The sequence below is a fragment of the Solea senegalensis genome, linkage group LG13 (genome assembly GCF_019176455.1).
Source record: "Solea senegalensis isolate Sse05_10M linkage group LG13, IFAPA_SoseM_1, whole genome shotgun sequence".
Lineage (NCBI taxonomy): Eukaryota > Metazoa > Chordata > Actinopteri > Pleuronectiformes > Soleidae > Solea > Solea senegalensis.
In genome coordinates this window covers 16,762,509-16,786,427 of record NC_058033.1, presented here as the reverse complement: position 1 = coordinate 16,786,427, position 23,919 = coordinate 16,762,509, and the positions used below count along the sequence as shown (strand labels likewise).

General features: G+C 38.8%; 1 protein-coding gene across 2 annotated transcripts in view; it reads left to right on the top strand.

Moving 5' to 3' along the window:
* LOC122779906 (transcriptional regulator ATRX-like) overlaps positions 1-23,919 on the top strand; it is a 32,767-nt gene that overhangs the window by 4,477 nt on the left and 4,371 nt on the right. For both annotated transcript variants that reach the window (XM_044042577.1, XM_044042578.1), the window contains exons 5-29: positions 472-593; positions 1,129-1,245; positions 1,586-1,695; positions 2,299-2,366; positions 3,654-5,434; positions 6,839-6,899; positions 13,265-13,419; positions 13,568-13,717; positions 13,806-13,914; positions 14,740-14,830; positions 14,948-15,124; positions 15,272-15,416; positions 15,940-16,049; positions 17,586-17,729; positions 17,826-18,003; positions 18,087-18,224; positions 19,226-19,401; positions 19,490-19,607; positions 20,205-20,335; positions 20,985-21,052; positions 21,137-21,213; positions 21,873-22,029; positions 22,122-22,213; positions 22,304-22,406; positions 23,474-23,651. In XM_044042577.1, coding sequence (XP_043898512.1) covers positions 472-593; positions 1,129-1,245; positions 1,586-1,695; positions 2,299-2,366; positions 3,654-5,434; positions 6,839-6,899; positions 13,265-13,419; positions 13,568-13,717; positions 13,806-13,914; positions 14,740-14,830; positions 14,948-15,124; positions 15,272-15,416; positions 15,940-16,049; positions 17,586-17,729; positions 17,826-18,003; positions 18,087-18,224; positions 19,226-19,401; positions 19,490-19,607; positions 20,205-20,335; positions 20,985-21,052; positions 21,137-21,213; positions 21,873-22,029; positions 22,122-22,213; positions 22,304-22,406; positions 23,474-23,651 — 4,756 coding nt within the window. The remainder of the gene's footprint in view (positions 1-471; positions 594-1,128; positions 1,246-1,585; positions 1,696-2,298; positions 2,367-3,653; positions 5,435-6,838; positions 6,900-13,264; positions 13,420-13,567; positions 13,718-13,805; positions 13,915-14,739; positions 14,831-14,947; positions 15,125-15,271; positions 15,417-15,939; positions 16,050-17,585; positions 17,730-17,825; positions 18,004-18,086; positions 18,225-19,225; positions 19,402-19,489; positions 19,608-20,204; positions 20,336-20,984; positions 21,053-21,136; positions 21,214-21,872; positions 22,030-22,121; positions 22,214-22,303; positions 22,407-23,473; positions 23,652-23,919) is intronic.

Below are 23,919 nucleotides of genomic sequence, written 5' to 3'. Positions count from 1 at the left end.
AAGCAACAGTTGCGGTGGACGTTATGAGCTCATATCAATATGCCATATTAATTCCTTTTTTTATATGTACTCTTGCCTCGTGTGAGCTTTTCTGTCTTTTATCCATTATTCTGTACAGCACTTTGGTCCACTGTGTTTGTTTTGTGCTTTACAAATAAAGTTGGATTGGATAATTTCAAAATATAAGTGCTTGTTTTAATATGCAACAATAAAAAAAACCTATTTATGATGCAAAATTAATCTATTAATTTAAAAATAAAAACATATAGAAATGATTGTTACAACTTGATATTGTTTGGAGGGCCACCAGTTTGAGACCCCTGCTTTAAACTGTTGGGCACAGTTGCCAGGAAAGAAAAATATCAGCTCTTGAAACCTACTGTTCGTCCAGAAATCATTAAATGTCAAACTGTGGGAAATGTTACCTTATATCTGAAACTTACATTTGTTCCTATTTCACTGATATTCCAGAAAACCTTCTGTCGTCATAAAGCACTCAGGACTGGATCATTCTGGGGACTCGAATGCAAGTGAGGATGTGGAATTGCCAGTTAACGAAAATGGTCACCTTGATATAACTAGACTACCCAAAGGTACGTCATCAAGTTTCTCACAGTAATCACTCTGTTGTGTTGACGTGAAATAGGATGGATTTGGGAATAGGATTTGATCTTCTAATTGAGGTGCCTATAATTGGGGGTTGACCAATTAACCGCCAAGCTATTTGCGGCATTTTGCAAATGATCTGTGTCAGCGTTTTATTTTAACAATTACATTTTTATTGAGTCATTTTAAGTGCTCTTACTGAAGAATTAAGTGTATTGTTGTCATTATCCTTTATTATTACTAATGAAACAACACATTCCAGGTGAACCAGGAAAAGCAACAACAGTGTGGCTCTACCAGCAGTGTGTAGTTATTTGTTAATTCAGTCCGAATAGTTCTTTAGTATTTGCAGACTTGTTGTGAATTGTGTTTGGCAAACAGTCTTTTTAAATGAGGTGCTTTGTTGCCTAGGGTGTAAGTAATATTAATGTTGACCTCCTAATTATAATTCCATATTTAAGAATGATGGAATATTTGAAAATTTCTAATTTGACTGAATGTTGTTGTGTTTGGTTTCCACAGGCACTGTGCTGGTCAGGCCAGAACCTGTTGATAATGGAAGAGATTACTTCAGGGGTCCCGAGTTTCGCACCCGAAAATCAGGAGTGCTGCGCAAAGAGTTCTCCAGAAGACGTAGAGGTCAGTATGGACTGACTTGTCTTATTTCCTAATTGCCTCATAATTACTGAGGCAGACATTTGTTCAACTTGACACAGGCCACATGTTTCCATTTCTTTAACAAAGGAATCAAAAAGGAACACATTAGTCTAATTTTACAGTGGTTGTTCTTTAGTTAGCCGCTCAAAAATTGTTTTGTGTACAACGCAAACAGGAAATCATCAGGTCAGGTCAGGTACCACTGTGTTGTCAGTGAAGTCAGTCGGTCAAGTCACAGCAAAAAGACTGTGTAGAAGAAACATGAGTTCTGTATAATTCTAGCCATTTTGTTGATAATGATAATAAATGTATTTTCTTAAAGGAGAAGAGCACATGGGAATTGTCAGTTGCACCGCATGTGGCCGACAAGTTAACCACTTCAAGAAAGATACTTTCTACCGCCATCCAGTTCTGAAAGTACTCATTTGCAAGGTGAGTCTGCTTATTAATATGTCAAAAACAAATGCTTCATTTTAAAGTGTTGTTCAGTTTTATTCACTCTTAAAGAATGGCTGGAGATCAAGTTTGGTGAAAGATAAATGAAAAAGGCAAAATCTAAGACTGTACAAGTTAATATTCTGAAGGACGTTTGTCTTTATCATCATTAGTATCTATTAGGGATGCACCCTAACATCCAAGTAATGATCTTAATGTACGAGGATCGAGTACATGTCCAAACTCATCTTGGACAGTCTCTAAGCGGGAATAGACTGTCCTGTACCACATTTTTTTGTATACGTCATCAAAACATCTTGTTTCTGTGTTAAAAGTCCTGTTCTGTGTTCTGTGTTTTTTGGCCACTGAAATTTTTTGGTGGCTGAATTTTCAGTGCATCTCTAGTATCTATGTAATTAATCAGTGAATTTCAGACATAGCAAATGTATAGCTTTAGTATAGGAGTAGAAGTTAATCTGAACAGTCTTGAGAATGTCTGAAAAAAATGGTGATAAGGACATGGAGATCCTGCAGAACTCTAAATAGAACCTCATTGTCAGTGTTTCTGAAACATTGTCATTAAATGCTTTGTTTTCATAGTCTTGCTTCAAGTATTACCTGAGTGACGACATCAGCAAGGATGGAGATGGAATGGATGAGCAGTGCAGGTAGGATTTTTAACATTTCAACTAGGGCTGTCATCGTGTTGATTGCTCTTAATTTCATCACACAAATTTGTAAATGCTTTGATATCATTGTGATAACATCAGTACAATATAAATAGGCTGATAACTGTATATAAACTATAAAATAAACCACATTTTCTGTACTCATTTAGTTAATATAAGTTGCTCTGGGTTTCACTGTTGCTTTACTATGCTATGGTCACTGCTTGTTTGTTCAATGGGACAGAGCCTGAACCAAACGACGCTATCATTTTGAAATTATCCATTTCTTGTCCATCTATAGTCTGCTGTTCTGGCAGCACACCATAATTGCAGAGTTCCCTTCAACTTGTTTGCTCTTCCAGTGATAAAACACCCATAAATATTCCAAGTCAAGCCATTAAATCAAAGAAATTAAACAGAGGCTCTCTTTACACATGGCATTAAAATGCATTTTCTCTGATTGGATTGCAATGGGACAGTGCCTGACCACTTGTAAGTAAATAACACCCAAGAATGGATTGTTATTCGATCTGTCAAACCCCTTGTGACCAGATTGAACTGAAGTGGAACTGAGCAGAACCGAGGTACTTGGTGCAATCGGATCTTGATGTGGACATCTGAAACGCATGTTAATACCAGGTGTAAATACATGTGGTGAAGCGCTATCCGGTCTATATCTGATCCCAGAAAATGCATTTTAATGCCAGGTGAAAAGGGGGCCAGAGACTACACTGCAGAGACTCCTCTGACAACTAATTTTCACCAGCTATTCTGATAGAAGATGTACTAGAGCAGTGGTTCCCAACCTTTTTCCCTTGAACCCCCCCTTGCTTGTGTCCAGGACAAACCAGGCCCCCCTGACCCAAACCCCTGTCAAGGGCACACCCACAAAAAAGAATAAAGTAATACATTAATAAAATAAACTGCAGTTGAAGGTTTTTGTTCCTATTCTCAGTATATATAGACAAAAACTGTCAGTTATGCTTCAGTTAAATCAAAACCAGGGTATTACCTTGTTTTCTCTTTTTGATACGGTGAGTCTTTGGTACTTTTATGTTTCTCACACAACAGGAACATGATCAGGTGTTGGTGATAAATAGCTTAATAAATTGAAAGGTGGACCAAAACAAATATAGATACTGACTTCTAATTATCCAGTAGAGTGTCTGATTGGGATGCACACATGTAATGGAATATATATATATAATATAAAGGAAGCTGATTTTTTCGAAGTTTTGAACCCCTCTAATTTTGACTGAGAGTTCTGTTATCTGTTTCTTCATGCAGATGGTGTGCCGAAGGAGGCAACTTGATCTGCTGTGACTTCTGCAGTAATGCCTTCTGCAAGAAGTGTATTCTGAGAAATTTGGGAAGGAAGGAGCTGTCGGGCATCTTGGAGAGCAAGTGGTACTGCTACGTGTGTAGCCCAGAGCCACTTTTTAATCTAGTGTTGGCCTGTGACAATGTCCTCGAGAATATGGAGCATCTGTGTCAGCAGCAGCGCAGAAGAAACCCAGTAGAGCCGGAGAAATCGGAACTCTATGACATGTTGCCTCACTTACCACAAAACATTGCTTTGGATAAATGGGATCACACAGGGATGGATGGTAATGTGGTGTTCAACTACAGTACACTTCAGATTTCGAAGGAATTGACCAAAAAGGCCAAACATTTAGTGGACTCAACAAACGTGTTAAACCGCACGTTTGTCAGTTTCATAAATACCGCGACAGTAAACAAACAAGCGCCTAACGTTCGCCATTTGTACCTAAAGTCTTTTTTGTCTGTAGTAAAAGGCTTGCGAAAATCACTTGCTGTGTTTGAAGATGGCCTTAAAGAAGAATTCATAGACTTGGATGTCTTAAGCTGTTGGGAAAAGTACCTTAGTGATGACTTTGACTCTCAGCCTGCAGCAGACACAGAGTTAGACATGTCTGATGAGACACGTTTGAGTGACTTGCAGAAATTGGCAGCTGAACTTGTGGAAGACGATGAATCTGACGCAAAGTGTTTCATAGATGGTAGTGTGCAGGACTGCCCTGGGGAGGATGTGGATTCAGCTTCACATGATTCCACACAGACGACACAAAAGACCGACCAGAAGCCCTCTGAAACTGAAATCAATATGACAAAAAAACTAGTAGTCAAACTTACACCTGTCCCTGTGGAGAAAGAGGCCTCCTCTAATGCCACAGAGATGGACGACACCATTAACTCAATAGATAAAAAGTCCAAAGGAAAAGATGAACCAGAACATAGTGAGACAGTTGCTCCATGTGCTAAAATTGACCGGAAGATAAGCAATGACAGCACCAGTGCATCTCGACTCCTAGAAGAGGAACTAGGCAATAGAAGATCTCCTCGTGTCAAAACGACACCTTTGCGACGACCAAGTGATGTCAAGGCCCAAACATCTCTTTCACCAGCAGACAGTGAAAGTGATTCTGACCCAGAGGTAACCATCACCACAGCACCAGCCAAAAACACTGAAGAGCAAAGTCTAAGCACAGCAAGAGATGACTCGGACTCGGATGAAGTTCCTCCAGCTCTGCTTGAGCGAGCAGCTATGACTCAGAGCTCTGATGAAGCTCAGAGTGATGAGGATGATGCCAAAGCATCGACGAAGGTGGCCAAGAAATGTCTCTTCTGGCTCAATAAGAACACTCCAATCTCACCCAAGAAGATGTGCCGGAAACGCAAGATGCTAGACCGCTCCCACAAGTCCGAATCTAGTGACAGAAGAGTCAAAGCTAGAAGAGGAAGTGGGACAGATCTCTCCAGTGATGAGCAAGACTTGCAGAAGGATATGCAATGCATAAACAAGCTGAGTTCAAGAGGAAAGTGTCACCTCATTAAAAGAGAAGAGGAAGGATTGACCAGAAAGCAGGGAAGACTAAGGGCGGTGAAGTCTAAGCCTAATTATCGTCAGGAAGTAATGGAATCATCATCCTCATCAAGTGAAGATGAACGGGACGACAACTCTGGGAGCGACGGAAGTGACCAGAAGATGAAGCCAATCACTGATGATGTGTCTTTACTGGGAGCAGCAGCATTCCACCAATCTTCAGGTGGGTCTTATATATTTTTGTATCAAGATCTGGGTTGGATGTTTCTAATACGAACATGAAGTGATGATATGTGGATGAAGCTAAATTCAGATTAGGGCTGCACAATATTAGGAAATAATGCCACTTTGCATATCACAATAACAATACTCCAAATCGTAGATTCGATTTTAGCGATTTGATTAAATACTTGATCGTTTGCCGTGTACCACACTATTGCAATAGGCCTTATTGTCAAATTTAAATATTTGTTAACAATATGAATAGAACAATAACCAGTCAATCGGAAACTAACAGTAAAAAGAAGAGAACTCATAGCTCTGTGTTTCTCTTATGGCGCATTTCCACCGGCTCTACTCGCACGACATGGCACGATTTGGTTGCATCTCCACTACAAAAATGTACCTACTTAACGTGGGTGGAGTCATCACTGCACGGCTGAGTGAAACTGCGGTGACTTCATTTTATACGCGACACACACACACACACGTGACTAGTGACCTTACCCCAGACTTCTGTAGTTGTTGGAGATTAACTCACGTTTTTAGGATTGTTAAGTAGTTAATTTATCTACAATTCGGCATTGTTCGGCTTGATTTCTGTCCACACGTCTCGGGATTACAGCCTCCTACTCCACAGACTGCATCAGTCTGTGATGCCGCTCGCGATCAGCGGCGCTGTCCCTAAATACACCACTCTACTTTAAAAGACTCCTGTTAAATATAGAGTTTTCCCTGGTAGTTGTTGGAAATTGAAGAATTGCCTGTGTTATTGGAGTTGTTTTCGTAGTTAACTGTATGTCCTTATGATGCATGTGAAGTTGTCCTGTGCTGTGCTACGTGTGCATAACATAGTTTGCACACCAGGGTTTTTTTGCAGACAAAACTCACAGGGAGCGCTAAATAATTCAACACCAGTGATTTCAGAGAAGCTGGAGGTGGTTTGAGCCTGAGATCGTGACACCCTTAGTTGCTGACTATTGCAACAACAATATCAGTTGAAATAAATTCAATGATACAAATAAAAGCATTTGTTTTGTTATGTATTGATATACAATGAGATGAAGATGAACCATGGAGGACGAGTGACATTCACTTGCTGATATTTCAGCCTGGTTTTTACGTTTTGAGAAGCATTTATCATTGTTAACCTGAGTTAACTTTCACTCCATTTTGTGATTTTATAAACCCAGCTGGTAGTGAAGAGAATCGTGTTGTTCATTTTTGCTGTATCTTAAGTTGCCATGATGACGGTTCATAGAAACTGAGTCATGTGACAGCCTGAGCTCTGTACAATGTAGATTTTCTTTTTTTGTTGTTTTTTTACGTCATGGATGTTATTTCTCTGTTCAAACAACGCATTATGTTTAGTTAATCAGTTTGTCTGTGCCACCCTTTGTCTTCACAGGAGATGAGGAGCAGTCTGGGCCTTCGTGGGCAGCAGAAGATGATGATGATCCTGAAAATAGGTATGGTTAAAAAAGCTTGGGTTTAGACTTAGACCAGCGTAGCAGTAGAAGAATTGCTGCGAAGAGTTGTCAAAATCTAGACACACTCTTGTCATTAAGACTCGGTTGCAGCACATCAAGACACGGCCAAAACGTAGCTGCAGTAGATCTCTAGTGATCAAGTATGCATACACAAAGCCCATATTATGATGCATTTTGGTTGCACATTGTCTAGATGTCTATGTGCAACTGGTATAATGTAAATGCAACTGATACCATTTTTTATATCATATATATTTTTTTATTGTCTTGCTGGCCTATTAAAGCTCTAATTCATTCTTTGTTTTCAAAACCTTATTTAATCTTATTTATTAAAACCCTCTTCATTTCTTCATTAAGTCCGTAGCCCTTGCAACACTGAAATAAACATGACCAACATTATTTAAGAATATGGTACTATAAAATAAATAAATCCAAATGGAGCTGGTGTAGCTGTCACTAACCTGCCTGCCTACCATTATGATGATGTTTAGTGTAGGGATGGGCATGAGTATTTGATAATTCAATACTCACTTCATTATAAAACATTGGTCAGTTACTGTGACTAATATATTATAAAGATACAAAACTAATATATCTTCTCCAATGCCTACACTATTTGTGGTGCATCTATTCTCACAAGGTGGCAGCAGCAGAAAGCATTTAGTTAGTGGACTAGATCGTGCAGACATGATGAAATTTAGAGTAGACTTTGAAAGAATCTCATTAGCTCAACACACTGGGATGCTGCAAATTCAGATCCCTTGGCTTCTAGCAGCTGTCAGACAGTGTGTGTTCATGTGTTTAGAGAGAAGATTTTGACAAGAAAAGACAGTTTTAGGCTGTCTTTTTTTTAGCCTGAAATATGGCGGAAGAGTTTGTCATGTGACTCGTGGGCGCCGGCAGTGCTGTCACTAAATTCACCACACCCCTCTGTTAAATATTCATATTTAAGAAATGTCCTCACTAAATGTTTGAGATTAATACACATTTCAGGATTTTTAAGTCTTCTCTCTACCAACTGCAGTCTGTCAGCGTCATGTTTTTAGTATCAGCTCAGCTCACTTAGAACCATTGCCATGTACCAGGTACTATCCCTAATGGAAAAGCTAAAAAACGAGTCAAGTTGTGCTGAAACTGTGTTGTGGAAAAGTGCTGTAACTGCTGTTGATATGGATGTGATGCAATACTTCCTCTAGAGGGCAGTCCCGAGCACCACCTCGCGGGTATCAACAAACATGCCTACCATTGTAGAGGTTATTTTATTGTGCTTGATTGGGAATAGACAGAAACGAACATTGAATGTTAGAATTTATATACAACATTTTAGAATGAAATACGAGGTAATTCAATTGGTAACAAGGTAATATCTGCAGTACAAGGGCGCTTGTTTACTGATGTCAATCTGTACATGAAGAGGATTTTACCAAACACAACAAAAACTTTTTACAGACTAACTTTTAGCTGAGGCAAAAGAGTGTGTGAACTGCAGTTCTGCCAAGTCTGAAAAATGCCTCGCAGCTCCTCCTCTTATATGAATTCCTCAAAATAAGTTTGGAAATGTCCGTTCTGTCAATTATTATATCCCCTTTATTAATACCAATTTGTGTTGGATTAGGTACAACTTGTAAGGATTGTGCTTCTGTGAAATAAGTAGTAGGTAGTAGTAGGCCTTTATTGTCACACATACCGAAGTACAGCGAAATTACAGCAATCAATCCGTCCGTAAGTAAAGCACCATAAGACAGACATGACAGGATGACCAAGCAACGTAAAGAGGGGAGAGGAAGGGGAAAGAAACCAAGGGGAGCATAGTCTGGGAGCTGCTTTATTTTGCAGTGTGTCCAGAGTACAGTGTGGGACTGGGAAAAAAAATAACCTCAGCGACATAGGCACATTTTACAACAAAGAACTCGAGAACAACTTGCACCGGGGGAGGGGGAAGGGGGGTGGAGGTGTTCCAGCGCAGGCAGGCAGGCAGCCACAGTCGCAGCCCTTCTATGGTGCGGACCCCGCCTGACGCACTGGGGGGTGAAAGCGGCGAAGGCGTGGGATGGGGGGGTAGAGGTGTGTGTTGCATAAGTGCATGTGTCCATGAATGCGTGTGTGTGCATAAGCCTGGAGACTCGCTTTGTCTATTCTCACAATCAATGTCTCAGTTTGCGGGATGCCATCGTGATAACACAGCAGGTTACCATGGAGACGTCCTTGATCGGGTCCCAGACAGAGTCAACAATCAACAGGTGTCCGTGACGGAAGGGAGAGCAGAATAGGAATACAGAGCGTCTCACTGCAGCGATCTCCTGGGGGAGATTTGTCCGAGGCTGGTGCCGCAGGGTAATATTTGGCACGTTTTTGGGGGGTGCTATCCACACATTTAGCTGTGTTGCTCATTCCACAAATGCACGATGGTTACAAGTTGTACCTCGTTGTAAAGGTGACTAAGGCTTTCCAACGATTTAAAATACAAAACCAATTGGTATTAAAGGTGGTGTTAAAGGGAAGAAATAATTGACTGAATTAACATTTCCAAACAAAGGAGTTTATATACATCTATTATATATAGATATATATATATTATAGTGTCGAACCTCAGTGTTTCTGTGTTCTAACAGAATGCACAGACTCTGAGAATCACAGTTTCTGAAGTTTTGAAGTTTGACAAGTGCCTGTCAAATACTTGAACACATTTAAGGCCTAAAGTAAAACTGCGAAGTATGTTTTTCTCCAATCTTAAGTTACTAATTGCAATTAGTTGTGTTCATGATAAAAGTAACTGCTAGCAATATTCTAAGTATACTTTAAAACGATATCTGATTCATATTCTGCTCTAAAGGTAATCCTACATGTGTTACTGTTATGGTTTGACAATTAAATTTTGCTCTTATTTTTATTTTTATCTTAATTATTATTTCTCAGTTTTTTAAATTGTGAAAGGAGTTGTTTTTTTTGTTCTCAAACCTGTAAATGCAGACTTTTAGTTGCAAAAGTTAAAATTTGCTTTATATTTTAACCTCTGTTATTTTTACCACATATATATATTCAGTATTTCCTCCACCACACAAGAAGTGTTAAGAGATTTGTTTTCAAGATTGTGATTTGATACTATGAAATCTAACTGAACCGCTGTCAATCTTTGGATTTGTCATAGAACTATTCTTCCAGTCCAAAAATATGTGAAAAAAATGTGAAACTTTTTAAACTTAGAAACAACCCCCCCCAAAACTCCTTGGATCTCACCCTAAAACACCATAAACAATTGTTAATATTTTTTTATTTTTCACCGAGTGTAAATGTTCGTGCAAATTATGGACAAAATAATTTTTTAATTTTGCTTTGTTTTGGTACTGCTTTCTAACCTGGTCTTCATTAAATTACATTAATTGATGTGCAACCTACAAATAGAGACCCAGTAATATTGTGGAATGGGGAGAGTTTGGGCATTATTAACAAATACATGAATTACTTTGCCTAATTTACAGTGTTGTTTTTAGAAATGGCGTTTATGGCTGCAAAATAGTGCTGTTATGCACATGTTGTGCAATGCATGGAGATGGCTGCTTATTGTTAATTGATAAATTAAGGGTTTTGGGGCTGTGCAAGGTGGGGCAACTATAATTCAGTGATAGTTGCATATATATTTTTTTTATCTGGAGGTTTGTCTGGGGAGCTGGCAGGGGAATCACTGGAGAATGTCTGGACTGACAAACTGCACATTTACATTCACACATCAAGCTCCTCTGGGTAATCTCTGGAGTTTTAGTTGCTAGCTGTGTCAACACACTTTGTTTTATCAGTTGAGATTTTGAGATACCAGTAAGCATTCTAAATTTTGCCTTGATGAACAGTGTTTGGTTAAGTGTTTGGTTAAAATAAAATTGAGTTCATGTAACTTGTGACATGTAGCTGTTAGACAACAAAGAAAATCAACTGTCATTAGCATGCATAAATGACATTAGATTGGTGTTCATCAGAACTGCTTGTCTTTGTATGTTTTACCCCACTTTCTATACACAGAGTATACATCAACTGCTGACCATTTTCTAAAGCAGACTCTAGACAGCCAACTTAAATCTTATTTCAACAAGCCACGCAGGACAAACAGGACTTTTGGTTTACTGCATTAATGATGGACAGTATCTAAATTTACCTTGATACTGAAACCTTCTCCACAAAATTTACTGACTATTTGAATAAAGGAAAACATTTCTGAAATACACTAAACATTATAGATTAAATGTTATATATATTGTTTTCGGACACAGTGTATTGTCACTCTCTCTGTGTGTCCAGCTTTATATCCACATATATATTGGTATATCGAAATACAGCATAAACATCCACATATTATTTGTAAGCCATATCGCCCAACCTTATAGAAATATCAATTTGATTAATATCGTGATAATTATTGATAGTAAATATAAAAAAAGTATATCGCGATAAGATTTTTTCCTTATTACCGATTAACTATTTATTTAGTCATAGATAATTCATTGGATCGCTAAAAGATGTTACAGGTCAGTGCCTGTGTGTTGGATATTGGAGTGGAGTATATATCTGAGAATTGGGAGTGGGCTGTGAAACAAACAACCATTGTAATGCAAGAAGCGAGCATATTCTCACTGTGCCTTTAATGACATGAATGTTTCTCATGTTTTTTCCAGGTCGGATTTTCTGACAGTACCGCAGTGATTGCAGTGCTGTTAGACAACAAACACTAAAATCTGGAATATTGTAAACTCAATGCGTTTTTTGTTGTTGTTGTTTGTTTATTTTTTTAATAGCTGCCGTGATAGCATTAGAAAATGGTCAGCAGAATTGTAAAGTTGACAGTGTTTTGTAGTTAATGGGCTAAAACATAAAAAATTCTGGTATTACTTTGAAATGGACACAGCATGTTTTTAAACTAGTCATTGAAAATGCCAAATTCTGGTGTGGTAGTTTAATTCTCTCTAGTGTTTCTCTGCTGACTGCCCACCTCAAACATGTCACATGAGACTGAAAGCTCTGCATCTCTTCTCTGGCGTTTCTTTACTCAGATTGTACTACAGTAATGTCTTTTACAGTGAACTATCATTGGATGTTGGATTTAATGCCCAGCCTGTGCTCTCAATGCATGTTGAGAAAGGAGTGATGCTCCTGGAGCCAGACCCAGCTTCCACATACGCTGCTGGAACCAGTTATTTGATTACAGCTACAGTGTTGTAGATGTAGAAGGAGTTAAACAGTGTTTTTTTGTTTGTTATGAAATGTTTACCATGAACTAAATCAGATCAGTTACATCCTATGTTCCAGTGGAGTATAATGGCCCTAGGCAAGGTTTTTGCTGGTGACTGGTGCAATAATAATGCACACAAAACCTAACTTTTTAAGACCAACACACCCACTGTTGTGCAAGTGCATTTGCTACCCGCCGTGGGTATGAAAACGACAACTGTGTTGGTTGGAAACTAGCAGTGACACCTGCGCTGTGCGCTGAGGTTAAGATGGAGCTTTTAGTGTAAACTATTTGGAAAATGGTTTAACCCAGTCTGAACAAATATGTACGTACAGTTTGTGTCAGTTACTTGTTGTGATTAAGGGATTGGAGATGAGCAGTCCGATTCTGATCAAAATCACTGGATCGGATATAAATGTAAAATCCGATACAACCCAGAAATCCATCAATGTGCATGCTTCACTATGCACAGAATAAAAATGTCATTAAAATCAGCAACAGCATTTTAGCTGAGTCATGTTGTTGGCTGTTTATTTCTTCATTTGTGGGAGAAGAATATTTGTTGTAACAGCTTCCTATTTTAAAAGGTCTAAAATAACTGTATTGGACTGATATCGGTATCAGTAGATACTTGATTGTGATGTTGGGTTCGAACACGAAAAATTGGTATTGTGCCATCCCCAATATAAATTGGCAGAGGAATGTGTTTCCTCTTAGTCAGTTTTTAGCTCCACAACTATGTTATGTTACATATGAATTAATAATTTCACGCCTGACTTAAGTTGAAGAACTTTGAAGAAAAAAAAAAAGAACCCTCCCTATTCCCCAAAGGGAGTCATTGTCATTGTATATTTCTTTCTGTGAAGAATACATGTAATAAATTCTTCCTGTAAAGAAGGTCTCTGGCTCATTTGTTTCATATTTTATGTGCTGTATAGTATACTGAGGATATGAGATTTAGACTACATTTCTTTGTTAGACCAACACTTCATGTACTGTTAGCTCCAAACTAGTACTTTTGTAATAACTGATGTCTAAATATTGTGTTGTTTTTTATAGATGAGATAATGTTTCTTATCATGTAATGAACTTCAGGTACCTTTTCCTTCTTCTCTGCTTTTGAAAGAATCGCTAAGAAAATGCTTTTGGCCCAAATCAAAGCCAACTACTCTTCGGGTGATGATATCTCTTCAGATGAAGAAACGCTGGAGGAAGAGTCTGAGTCAGAGGTTGATAAAGAGATCAAACAAAGCATTGAGGAAAATGGAGCAGATGAAAGTGGTAAGTATTTCTTTAAGTAGCTAATTTTAGTTTTGTATCCCTTTTGTAATTATTTTCACATTGTATTCCAATGAGTCAATCGCTGAAATAGCTGTGACAAGTGTTTCTAATGAAGGAGACATTGTAATATGACATGTGTATGCCACAGGGGAAGACTTGACCTCAGAATCATCTGAGACCACATCCACTGAGCCTAACTTCAGACACCATCTGCTCCAACATAAACTTACCTTAGATGAGGGAGCATCAAGTCACGAGAGCATAGGAAAGCAGGGGAGCAAGAAAAGAAAAAAGAGCTGTAAGGACGTCTCTAAAATTTTGAAATGGAACTAGCTAAATGGGTCATTTTATGATGCTCTAATGTCTGAATTTTGATTCATGTCAAGCTGACAGCGAGAGTGGAAGTGAGATAATAGCGCTGAGTCTGGAAGACCTTGGCCTGAGTGAAGAGCTGAGTCAGTCAGAGGATGAGACTAATGAAGATGTGCCCAACAGGTACATAATATAAAATAATTCTCATGATATTGTGTCAACACTGACTTGGCTAATTCAGAACATGTAATAGAAGCTAAGATTTTATAAGTGTGGTTCTATGAGGTACTGACACAACAGACTTCTTGGTCTGTCCCTGAAAACATGTTACAAGGACAAAAAAGACTTTGTAGTCTACAGTGTCTTAGCATTTTAAGATATTATTAGCCTGGAAACACGACAGTTGTTGATGTACTTCTGCCTCCGTCTCTTAGTTCAAATGTGTTATTTTGTATATTTTTACCTCAGTGACACAAACTGACCACAAGAGGCAGTAGTAGATCAATAGATCTACTAGAAGGCTATCGTTGAGATAAAGCAGTGAGCATACTGTATTTCCAAGATATTGTCGATTTTGTTAGATGTGGCTAAAATGACTTTCTCCTTGTGTCCGTTGTGTGCAGTCAGCCATATCTGTGTAGATTTTCATTCGTCCAGGTCATAGTTATCTAAAACAAATTGTGTCAGTAGGAACTAGACTTGAAGTTTATCTTGAAGATGTTTCACCTCTCATCCAAGAGGCTTCTTCAGTGGCAGCCATGTTTTCAGTATGAGCACTGATCACTACCTGAAACAACCACACAGAATAAAATCCTTCATTAAAATATAAAATCTGAGCATGGATCAAAGTCTATTGTAGCAAATCTGGACATGAAATAATTCTGCTACACATAATATGAACAAGTAAAACATTTTGTAATGTATTCTAACAAACAAATCAACATTATTGCAGTATTTTCACACAGTCATACATTACTGTGTCATTCTCTCACTCTCTTCTACTTCCAGATCTTCATCTAAAATGAAGGAGTCATGTCTTGGTTCAGAAGAGAATGAGAAAGTTCCCTGTATTTGGTTGTCTGACTCTGACGTCGAAAAGGTCACAGTCACTAATCATTATTTACAATAATCTTTTTGTGCTGAAATAATCTTTTTGTGCAGTATTATCATATTCTGATGATAATACTGCTTATGTGATCTTTCTGATCCTGAGCAGAGTGATCGAGAGGATGATAAGACTAACAGCCAAGGCACCCCAAAAGGACGCAAAAAGATCCGCAAAATTCTGGAAGATGATAACCTCCTCCCTGAGACCCAAGAAGCACTGAGAGAAGAGGAGGAGAGATGTGAACGACTGAGAAACAGGGATCAGCACTTGGAGGAGAGGCGAGAGGTATGGCTGGTACCTCACTGATGCTGAACATGTGCTTTACTGCTAATATGGTTATAATATAACATTTACTGTGTCCTTTTATGAAATGTTTTATTGGGTTTATTAAAAGGAGAAGCAGACACACGGCATGCTGGCTTTGTTTTCTAGATCATCAATGTAGGGGATGAACTGTCACAAGTGCTGTGTCCTGTCACTACAAAGCTAGTGTTGGATCAGGATGAGGAGACCAAGGAGCCTCTCGTTCAGGTGCACACGAACCTCCTGACAAGACTGAAGCCTCATCAGGTGGATGGTTAGTTTATGCTTTCACTTCACTTTGCTCTTATTATGTACTGTCTATAGTACATTAAACACCACAGTTCTGCATTTTGAGCTTTTTGAGATGATGAACTGAGTTGTTTACTGACCAGTCCACTTTGATAAGGTAGACAGAAAAGGTTAACTAATATTAGGTAATGATTAGTCAATCAACTTCACTTTCTGGAGATTTTTGTTTTTTATTCATGGACATGTTGCTACGCTAATCCTGTGCCACTAATACTACATAGAGGTGGTTACTGACAGGTATTGCTGACAATTGCCAGTCTGACATTCCATAGTATTTTCTGACTTCTCTTGAACGCCATGAACTTGGAGCTGACGTCACCCCCTGTTCTTGACCTCCAATATGAACGCAATGCAGCACCAGTCGAAGCTATTTCATCCCCAATGAATGCTATTAATTAGTGGTGCATTTTCTCAGTGGGGTCCTGTCTTTATTTTTTTGTATTCAGACTAAACATACTCACAGTGCTCTTACTGTTTTTCATTGACAGGTGTACAGTTTATCTGGGACAGCTGTTGTGAGTCAGTGAAGAAGGCCAACTCTGCTCCAGGATCAGGCTGTATACTGGCTCACTGCATGGGCCTGGGAAAAACTCTGCAGGTGAATGAAAGCACATATCCACCTACTGAATTCTTTTGTGCACCCAGAAGTGGTTATTCTCTTCTGCTCACTGTATATAATTCACCAACAGATAATCAGACCAGTGTCAATGTAAAGTCATATTTTATGCTCCATTTTAGTCTTAACTTTTGGTTTTCTTTATATCTATTTGTACTTGGGTTTTTGTTCAAATTGTAAATTGTTTTGTTTTTATATAAAGCACATTGAGTTGTCTCTGTGTATGAAAAGTGCTAGATTAATAACATTGCTTTGGCTTGTCCAGTTCAGTAAAGTGTGGTTTTAGTGTGTGACACATGGTCACACAGTCAGCACTAACACTTACTGAGCTCACGCTCAGTGAAAACATGGCTGTCAGCCTGGGCAAAAGTCAGGGCATCAGTGGTGCCTGCTTAAGTCTACTATATGCTAAGGATGCTTACTGCTTTATTTTGCAGTTGGACAGCCATTTCAACCAGAGGATTGAATCTTGTGAACTGCTCACTCTCTAGCACCAAAGTCCATAGAAACAAATCTGTGTTTTTAGATCTCATGGACTCAGACTTACTGTCTACTGCAACCTCATCTGCTAAGTTTCTGTCACTGAGGTTCATCTGAATGAAGGATTTCAAACTCAGAAACGATGAAATACCACAACAGTGGCACAGATCTCAGTTTTCTGTCAGAAACAGCTGTCTTACCACAAAATAAAGCAGCAAGTTTATTAGTTCTTTCTTGGTCTTTAATTGTAATTTAATAATAATAATTATACATTTTTTTTACAGGCGCCTTTGAGGGCACTTAATGTCATCATACACAAAGACAAGATAAAAATTAATAAAGAGTAAAAACACAACAGCCAAAAATGTAAAACATAATAAATCATAAGTCATTCCAGTCCCAGGATTAAAGGGAATATGCCTGTCTGAAAGGTGAGTATTGAGGTGGAACTTGAAGGAGGTGAAAGAATTAGAATGTTTTATGTCCCATGGTGGACAAGCGAGCAGGCGGGTGGACGAGTTGGATGGAGGATAAGGATTTAAGTGTACGGCTGGGTATGTTAGTGTGAAGGAGCTCTGTGAGATACGGAGGGGTGAGGGGGTGGATCGCCTTGAAGGTGAGAAGTAAGATTTTATAATTGATGCAGAATTTGATAGGAAGCCAATGGAGTTGTTGCAGGACATGTAATACGACTGGAGGAGGGGGTTCTTGGAATAATTCTGGCAGCAGATTTTATGAATGGACTTGTCAGGTAAGCCACAAAGGGAGTTACAGTGATCAAGGCAGGGTGTAACTAGGGTGTGGATGAGAATAGCAGTGGGTGTGAGAAACGGGAGTTGTCGGGGATGACACCGAGAATCTTAACCTGGGGGGAAGGGGAAACTGTGTTGTTGTCAACTGAAAACGAGAAGTTATTTATCTTAGAGAGGGTGGATTTTGTACCAACGAGAAGGACCTCAGTTCTGTTACTGTTACTATGTTTTATCAGTTGTATATGCTTTAATTTTTTGTTATTTCCATATTTGTGATTTGTTATAGGTGGTAGCCTTTCTCCACACGGTGCTGCTGTCAAAGAACCTGAAATTCAAAACAGCCCTGGTGGTGTGTCCTCTCAACACAATTCTCAACTGGGTCAGCGAGTTCAAGAAATGGCAAGAAAACATGGGACAAGACAAAGTCAAGGTTTTGACAAATAAAATGTCATAAATCAGCAGGATTAAATCACGTGCATCAGCTGTATTGTATGTGGTTATTTTTCTGAACATGCTTACATTACAGGTTGCTCAACTGGCCACGCAAAAGAATTTTCCAGAACGGCTTCATGCTCTGCAGACATGGCAGAGAGATGGAGGTGTCATGATAATGGGGTATGAGATATACCGCATCATGTCATTAGCAAATAAAATCGTGAGAGAGCAGTGGAAGGCAGAGTTAAAGAGGATACTGGTGAACCCAGGTACAGTAACTTCATAATATCATCAAAACATTTCCTGCTCCATGTCATTGCTTTGCTTATCGACACATATGCTTTCTTTTCAGGCCCAGATATTGTTATTTGTGACGAGGGCCACATCCTACGCAATAATGCATCCAATATCTCCAAAGCTTTGAATGCCATCAACACTCGTCGAAGAGTGGTGCTGACTGGAACACCACTGCAAAACAACCTGGTTGAGTGTAAGTCTGCACAGTCACTTTGGTACATGTATTAAGTCATCCACAGTATTTGTAATATGGTGAGGGAATTTCTTTGAGACAATTAGTCCAGACGGCACCATGTAATGGATGACCTGCGTGTCCTTGTTCAAACTCTGAGAAATTGTGTTGACTAAATAATGTGGCTTTTAAATTTCATCTTATTCATACTTGGTTGTTTCACTATTGTTGGAGTCATATTAATAATTAAATTGGACAAAAAAATGTCAAAAAAAAAAATCAATATTTTGTATTATGTATTATGAGTTTGACGTTGGTGAATTTTGAGTTAAGATTGATAAATTAAGAAAATTCATAATACTTAAGGCTGACTGAGTATTAACGTGTGTTAATTGAAGATTGTGTGACATGGATCAGCTGTGCGCTCCTCCTCTCTCTGGCTATATTAGGCAAGTGGGTTTTTTTTGAGGATGGAGGGGACTAGTTTTCCGACCAGGTATCATGACCTGTTGTTCCTTTATGTTTAAAGTTAACTGGAGTAATAAACTAAATGCATATTGGAAAATATGGATTATAACTCTGTCTTTACATTACATTACATTACATGTCATTTAGCAGACGCTTTTTATCCAAAGCGACTTACAATGGAATCAAGTACAATTAGCTAGTGGTGGAATCGTTTTGCACACCCCGATCTATACAGTATAGTAATAATATTATTTTATTTGACTCGGGATTTTGTTTATGTTAATTACTTAGTATGTGATACAAAATTGGACTGCAAGCTAATGTAGATGAATTTGTGTGGATGTGAATTGCTGAACTGAACTGGACTGGACTGAATGCTTTGTACAAGCAGTACAACAAAATCAAAAAACAATGCTGTAACTGAAACGATTCAAGAAAACCAGTGGCATACATCAAACGGCAGTCGCACAAACCTAAAATCAATATATACCAAATGTCATTAAATCATGGTGTTTTGCATTTCTTTCAAGCTCTTCATATTTCTTTCCTCACAGACCACTGCATGGTCAGTTTCATCAAGAAGAACCTCCTGGGCTCATTGGGCGAATTCCGAAACCGCTTCATCAACCCCATTCAGAACGGCCAGTGTGCCGACTCCACACCAAAAGATGTGCGGATCATGAAGAAGAGAGCACACGTACTTCACGCCATGTTGGCTGGATGTGTACAGGTAAAAAGACAAAACCCCTGTCACACACATTCACGCACACACCCAGCTGCTTTCACACTCACAACCATGTGTTCATCCTTTTTCTCAGAGAAGAGATTACTCTGAGTTGTCCCAGTTTCTACCTCCCAAACACGAGTATGTGCTGGCAGTGAGGGTTTCTCCACTTCAGTATAAATTGTACCGCTACTACCTCGATCACGTCACTGGTAAGAATCTGTCTTTTAAATGAAATAATAAAGAAATCTTTTTTATTCAGAGCCATTCATCATTTCTTTTACCTGTCCTGTCCAGTACCTAGGCCACGCAGTGTGGTTGACTGCATGCCTCATGGTGTCGAACAGATTTGCTGTGCAAATTAATAATTATTCTTATTACAAAATTTGTTTGAATTCATCCGTAAAATGTCAGAAAAAAGTAAAACAAAATGTATCATCGATTCCCAAACCTCAAAATGAAATCCACACTTCAAAATTCAGTTTTAAGGATTTCTTCGTTAAATGGTGCAAAGAAAACAGAAATAAAAAAACTCACTAACTTACTAACAAAATAGTTAACGATTAATTTAGTAATTGATGAATTGTTTCAGCCCTATATCATTCCATATTTTCAGTTATATTTTTTAGGTTAGTTTATCCATAAGTTTGTCTTATATGTCTGTTAAAGCAGTTTCAGTAGTTCCGCATCAGAGGCTGCATACAGTATGTTATTACTTTTATCAAAAGAATCTAAATGTTTGTTTGTTTTTATTGTTTGCTTATATTTCACGTTAGTCACATATATTTGATATATATGTGTGATTCCAGGTGTGGGTCCCATGACTAACACAGCAAAGATGAAGGTTGGTGCAAATCTGTTCAAAGACTTTCAGGCGCTCAGTCGAGTCTGGACTCATCCCTGGTGTCTTCAGCTTAACTACATAAGCAAAGTAAAAAAGGTACCTCAAACATGTCTGGACTATTCTTCTCCTTCTCCTCCTTTTTCTTCTTTCTTCTTTCGGCTTCTCCCTTTAGGAGTCGTCACAGCGTATCATCTGCCTCCATCTTGTCCTCTCCCTTGTGTTCTGTTACACCAACTGTCCTCATGTCCTCCTCCATAACGTTCATGAACCTTCTCTGTGATCTTCTTCTTTTCTTCCTGCCCGGCAGCTCCATTGTCAACATCCTTTGTCCAATATAATCACTGTCCCTTCTCTGCACATGACCAAACCATCTCAACCATGACTCTCTTACTTTATCTCCAAACCGTTGGACCTGAGCTTTCCCTCGAATCTGCTCATTTTTAATCCTGTCCATCCACTGCGTCTTCAGCTCTGCCACCTCCTGTCTTTTACATGGTGCCGCTGTCTCCAAGCTATACACCATAGCAGGTCTCACTACCGTCTTGTATAGCCTCACTTTCACTTTCTGTCACACCCCACCCCTGACACTCATCTCCACCTGCTCCACTCTGCCTGCACTCTCTTCTCTTCTTCACCTCTCTCACTGTCCATCGCTTTGATGGTTCACCCCAGGTATTCAAACTCATCCACTTTCACCCCTTATGTTAAATGTTTAAAGTGTTAATACTTTGGATTTTTACAACAGGGATATTTTGAGAAGGACCGGCAAAAAGCAATAGCTCTGGCAAATGAAGAAGCCACTGTAGCTGAGAGGTGAGGCCACCTACTATGTTCTGGTGTCACAAATGCATCAACTTAATATAAATATTCTAATTTGCATTTTTTCCCCTGACTTAGTGCAACAGCAGGATACAATCCAAGCAGAACTGTGATTATTGATGATTCGTCGTCCAAAGATGCTCCTGCAGTAGATGGTAAAACCCTAGCTTCATGTGTCACTAATGCTGTGTTTCCATCATGGCACAGATTGATTTGGTACAGTACAGTATGGTAAAGCCCTGGGTCAGGCTTGCATTTCGACTGAGGACAGTACATTTACTTGGTAAGCGAGGTGTGGGCTGTGCCCGATGGCTGCGTAGCGTGATGTCATACAACGGCAACGAATGACTACATTGAACACGAGACAGCAGAAAACAATGGACATCCAGCAGCTCCTTTTGTCCTGCTTGGTTTGTAGCTGTTTGTTCAACAGTAACGTCGGTCTAGCTCCACCCTGATCTTAATGTACCATTTTACTTGAATGGAGTTAATGAAACGGTTTGGGCTGGTTATTTTTGGTACTATTCCTAATGGAAAGGAAAAAAAAATGTCGTACTGTACCGTTCCAAACTGAACTGTTCCTCACGGTGGAAACTTTACCATTGGGCTGGAATGAAGCTATTTCTCGACTCGGGGGGGAAACTGAGGTCGGGAAGCACAATTTTTCAAAAATACTACCCTTATTCCAGTAATACAATGCTAAATGCAAATTGGTGACGTATTCCTTGAAGTGGCTAAAAATGTCTCAGTGTACACTACAAAGTAACATGAACTCCCACTTTAATATGCAACTTTTCTGTGTTTTTTTGTGTAGGAGCGATAGCAACCACCAGCTCGAGGTCTCAAAGTGCAGGTGAAGGCTGGTACAAGACTATGTTATCGGAGAAAGACGCCACAATCCTGCAGCACTCAGGGAAGATGGTGCTCCTGTTTGAGATTCTCAGGATGGCTGAAGAGCTGGGGGATAAAGTGTAATATTATGTTTTCCGACCTGAAGCGACGTCATACACCTGATATGTGTTTACTGGTCATCATGACTAACCACTGTGTTTCATATTTCAAGGCTTGTGTTTAGTCAGTCCTTAATCTCATTAAACCTGATTGAGGATTTCCTTAAGGCTTCTCACCAGGCCAGACACCCAGCTTCAGTTAAAGGTATTAGTCTGTTTATGGCAAATACACTTTTACTATGTGAAGGAAAGGTTTTGTTTTACTATTGTATTTTGTGCTTAATTGTTTTAACAGGCAGCTGGATTAAAAACGTTGATTACTATCGTCTTGATGGCGCCGTCAGTGCTGTACATCGTATGAAATGGGCAGATCTGTTCAACGATGCTACCAATGTCCGGTAAGGTGATTTGAGTGGTACATTTTTTTACTCTGATTATACAAGAGTAGTGATGTTGTAATAGTGTAATGGGCATACTTTTTTTTTTGTTGACTCTCTGCTAATTATCAACAGATAAGTTGACACTTCTTTATATCTTCTGTTCTCAGCTGTTTTTCACTTAAATGAGATACAAGTGTAGTTCTCCTCCCTCCTAATAGTCAAAAAGATTGTCAGTTGACTATAAACAGATAAGCAACAAATTGTCAATGAATCTAAGATTTGATGTTTACTTGACAATGAACAGACAACTAAGAATTGATCATACTTCATATGATCATATATTATCATGCAGTGCTGACACAATCTACAGAGAACTAGTTAAATTATGTTTATTAACAAAAATACTATTTATAGTCAACACTCACTTGGGTTATAAATACTTGAAGCTCAACTTATCGTCGACTGAGTTTGTTAATTGTATGTCACTGATCAGTTGAATAAATGTCATTTTATTTATCTGTTGACTTGATACTGAATACCTGTTGATTACTAATAGAGAGTCAACAATGGACAATAGGCCTGGGCAAAATATAGATGTTATATCTATATCATGACTAGAGTTGCATTGGGTCAGAAACTGTGTCATATAAAAATATAAACATTTAGTTATCTCAAAAGCAGACATGCATGCAAAATGATTCATTAGTGAGTAGAACTTTATCAATGCAACGCAAACGTTAAGTAAAATATTTTGTCCTGGTTTTAAAGGCTGTTGCATTGATATTCATATTTATTGTATTGAATCAATTTGTGAAATACAGTAAATATAACACATGAATTAAAGCCTAATTAGTTTTATAGCAGAATTTGACCAAATTCAAAGGCAATTTTTTTGTTTCTAGCACATGTATATATCCTTCATTCAACAGTAAAAAGCCAAAGAAATAGAAGATTTTGATTTATATTGTGATATATCGATATCGACTGATGATAATAATATTTTTTCCCATATTGCCCACTCCTGCAAGGGACTATCAAAATAAAGGGTTACTGTGTAATGTTCATTTTGTTAATCTTCTTGTCAGCGGACGACTGTTCCTCATCTCAACACGAGCCGGCTCTCTTGGCATCAACCTGGTGGCTGCGAACAGGGTCATCATCTTTGACGCCTCGTGGAACCCATCCTATGACATACAGAGCATATACAGGGTGTACCGCTTTGGTCAGGTGAAGCAAGTGTTTGTTTACCGCTTCTTGGCTCAGGTAAGTTCACTGGTCTTCATTAAAGTAAGAGATGAGATACTGACACATTGTGACTCATGTTTGCTCGCACCATTTCCCCATCATCGCCCAAACCATTTATTTCACTTAGTAATCCACTCGCTCTCCTGCACCAGAGACACAGCAGCTGCTGGTCTACTGCTGCCTCGTGTGGTCAGTTTGTGCCACTGAGGTAAATCTGAACAGAGGATTTCAAACACCAAAGTCATAAAATAACACCTTTGAACTTACTGTTGGAGGCAGCAGCACT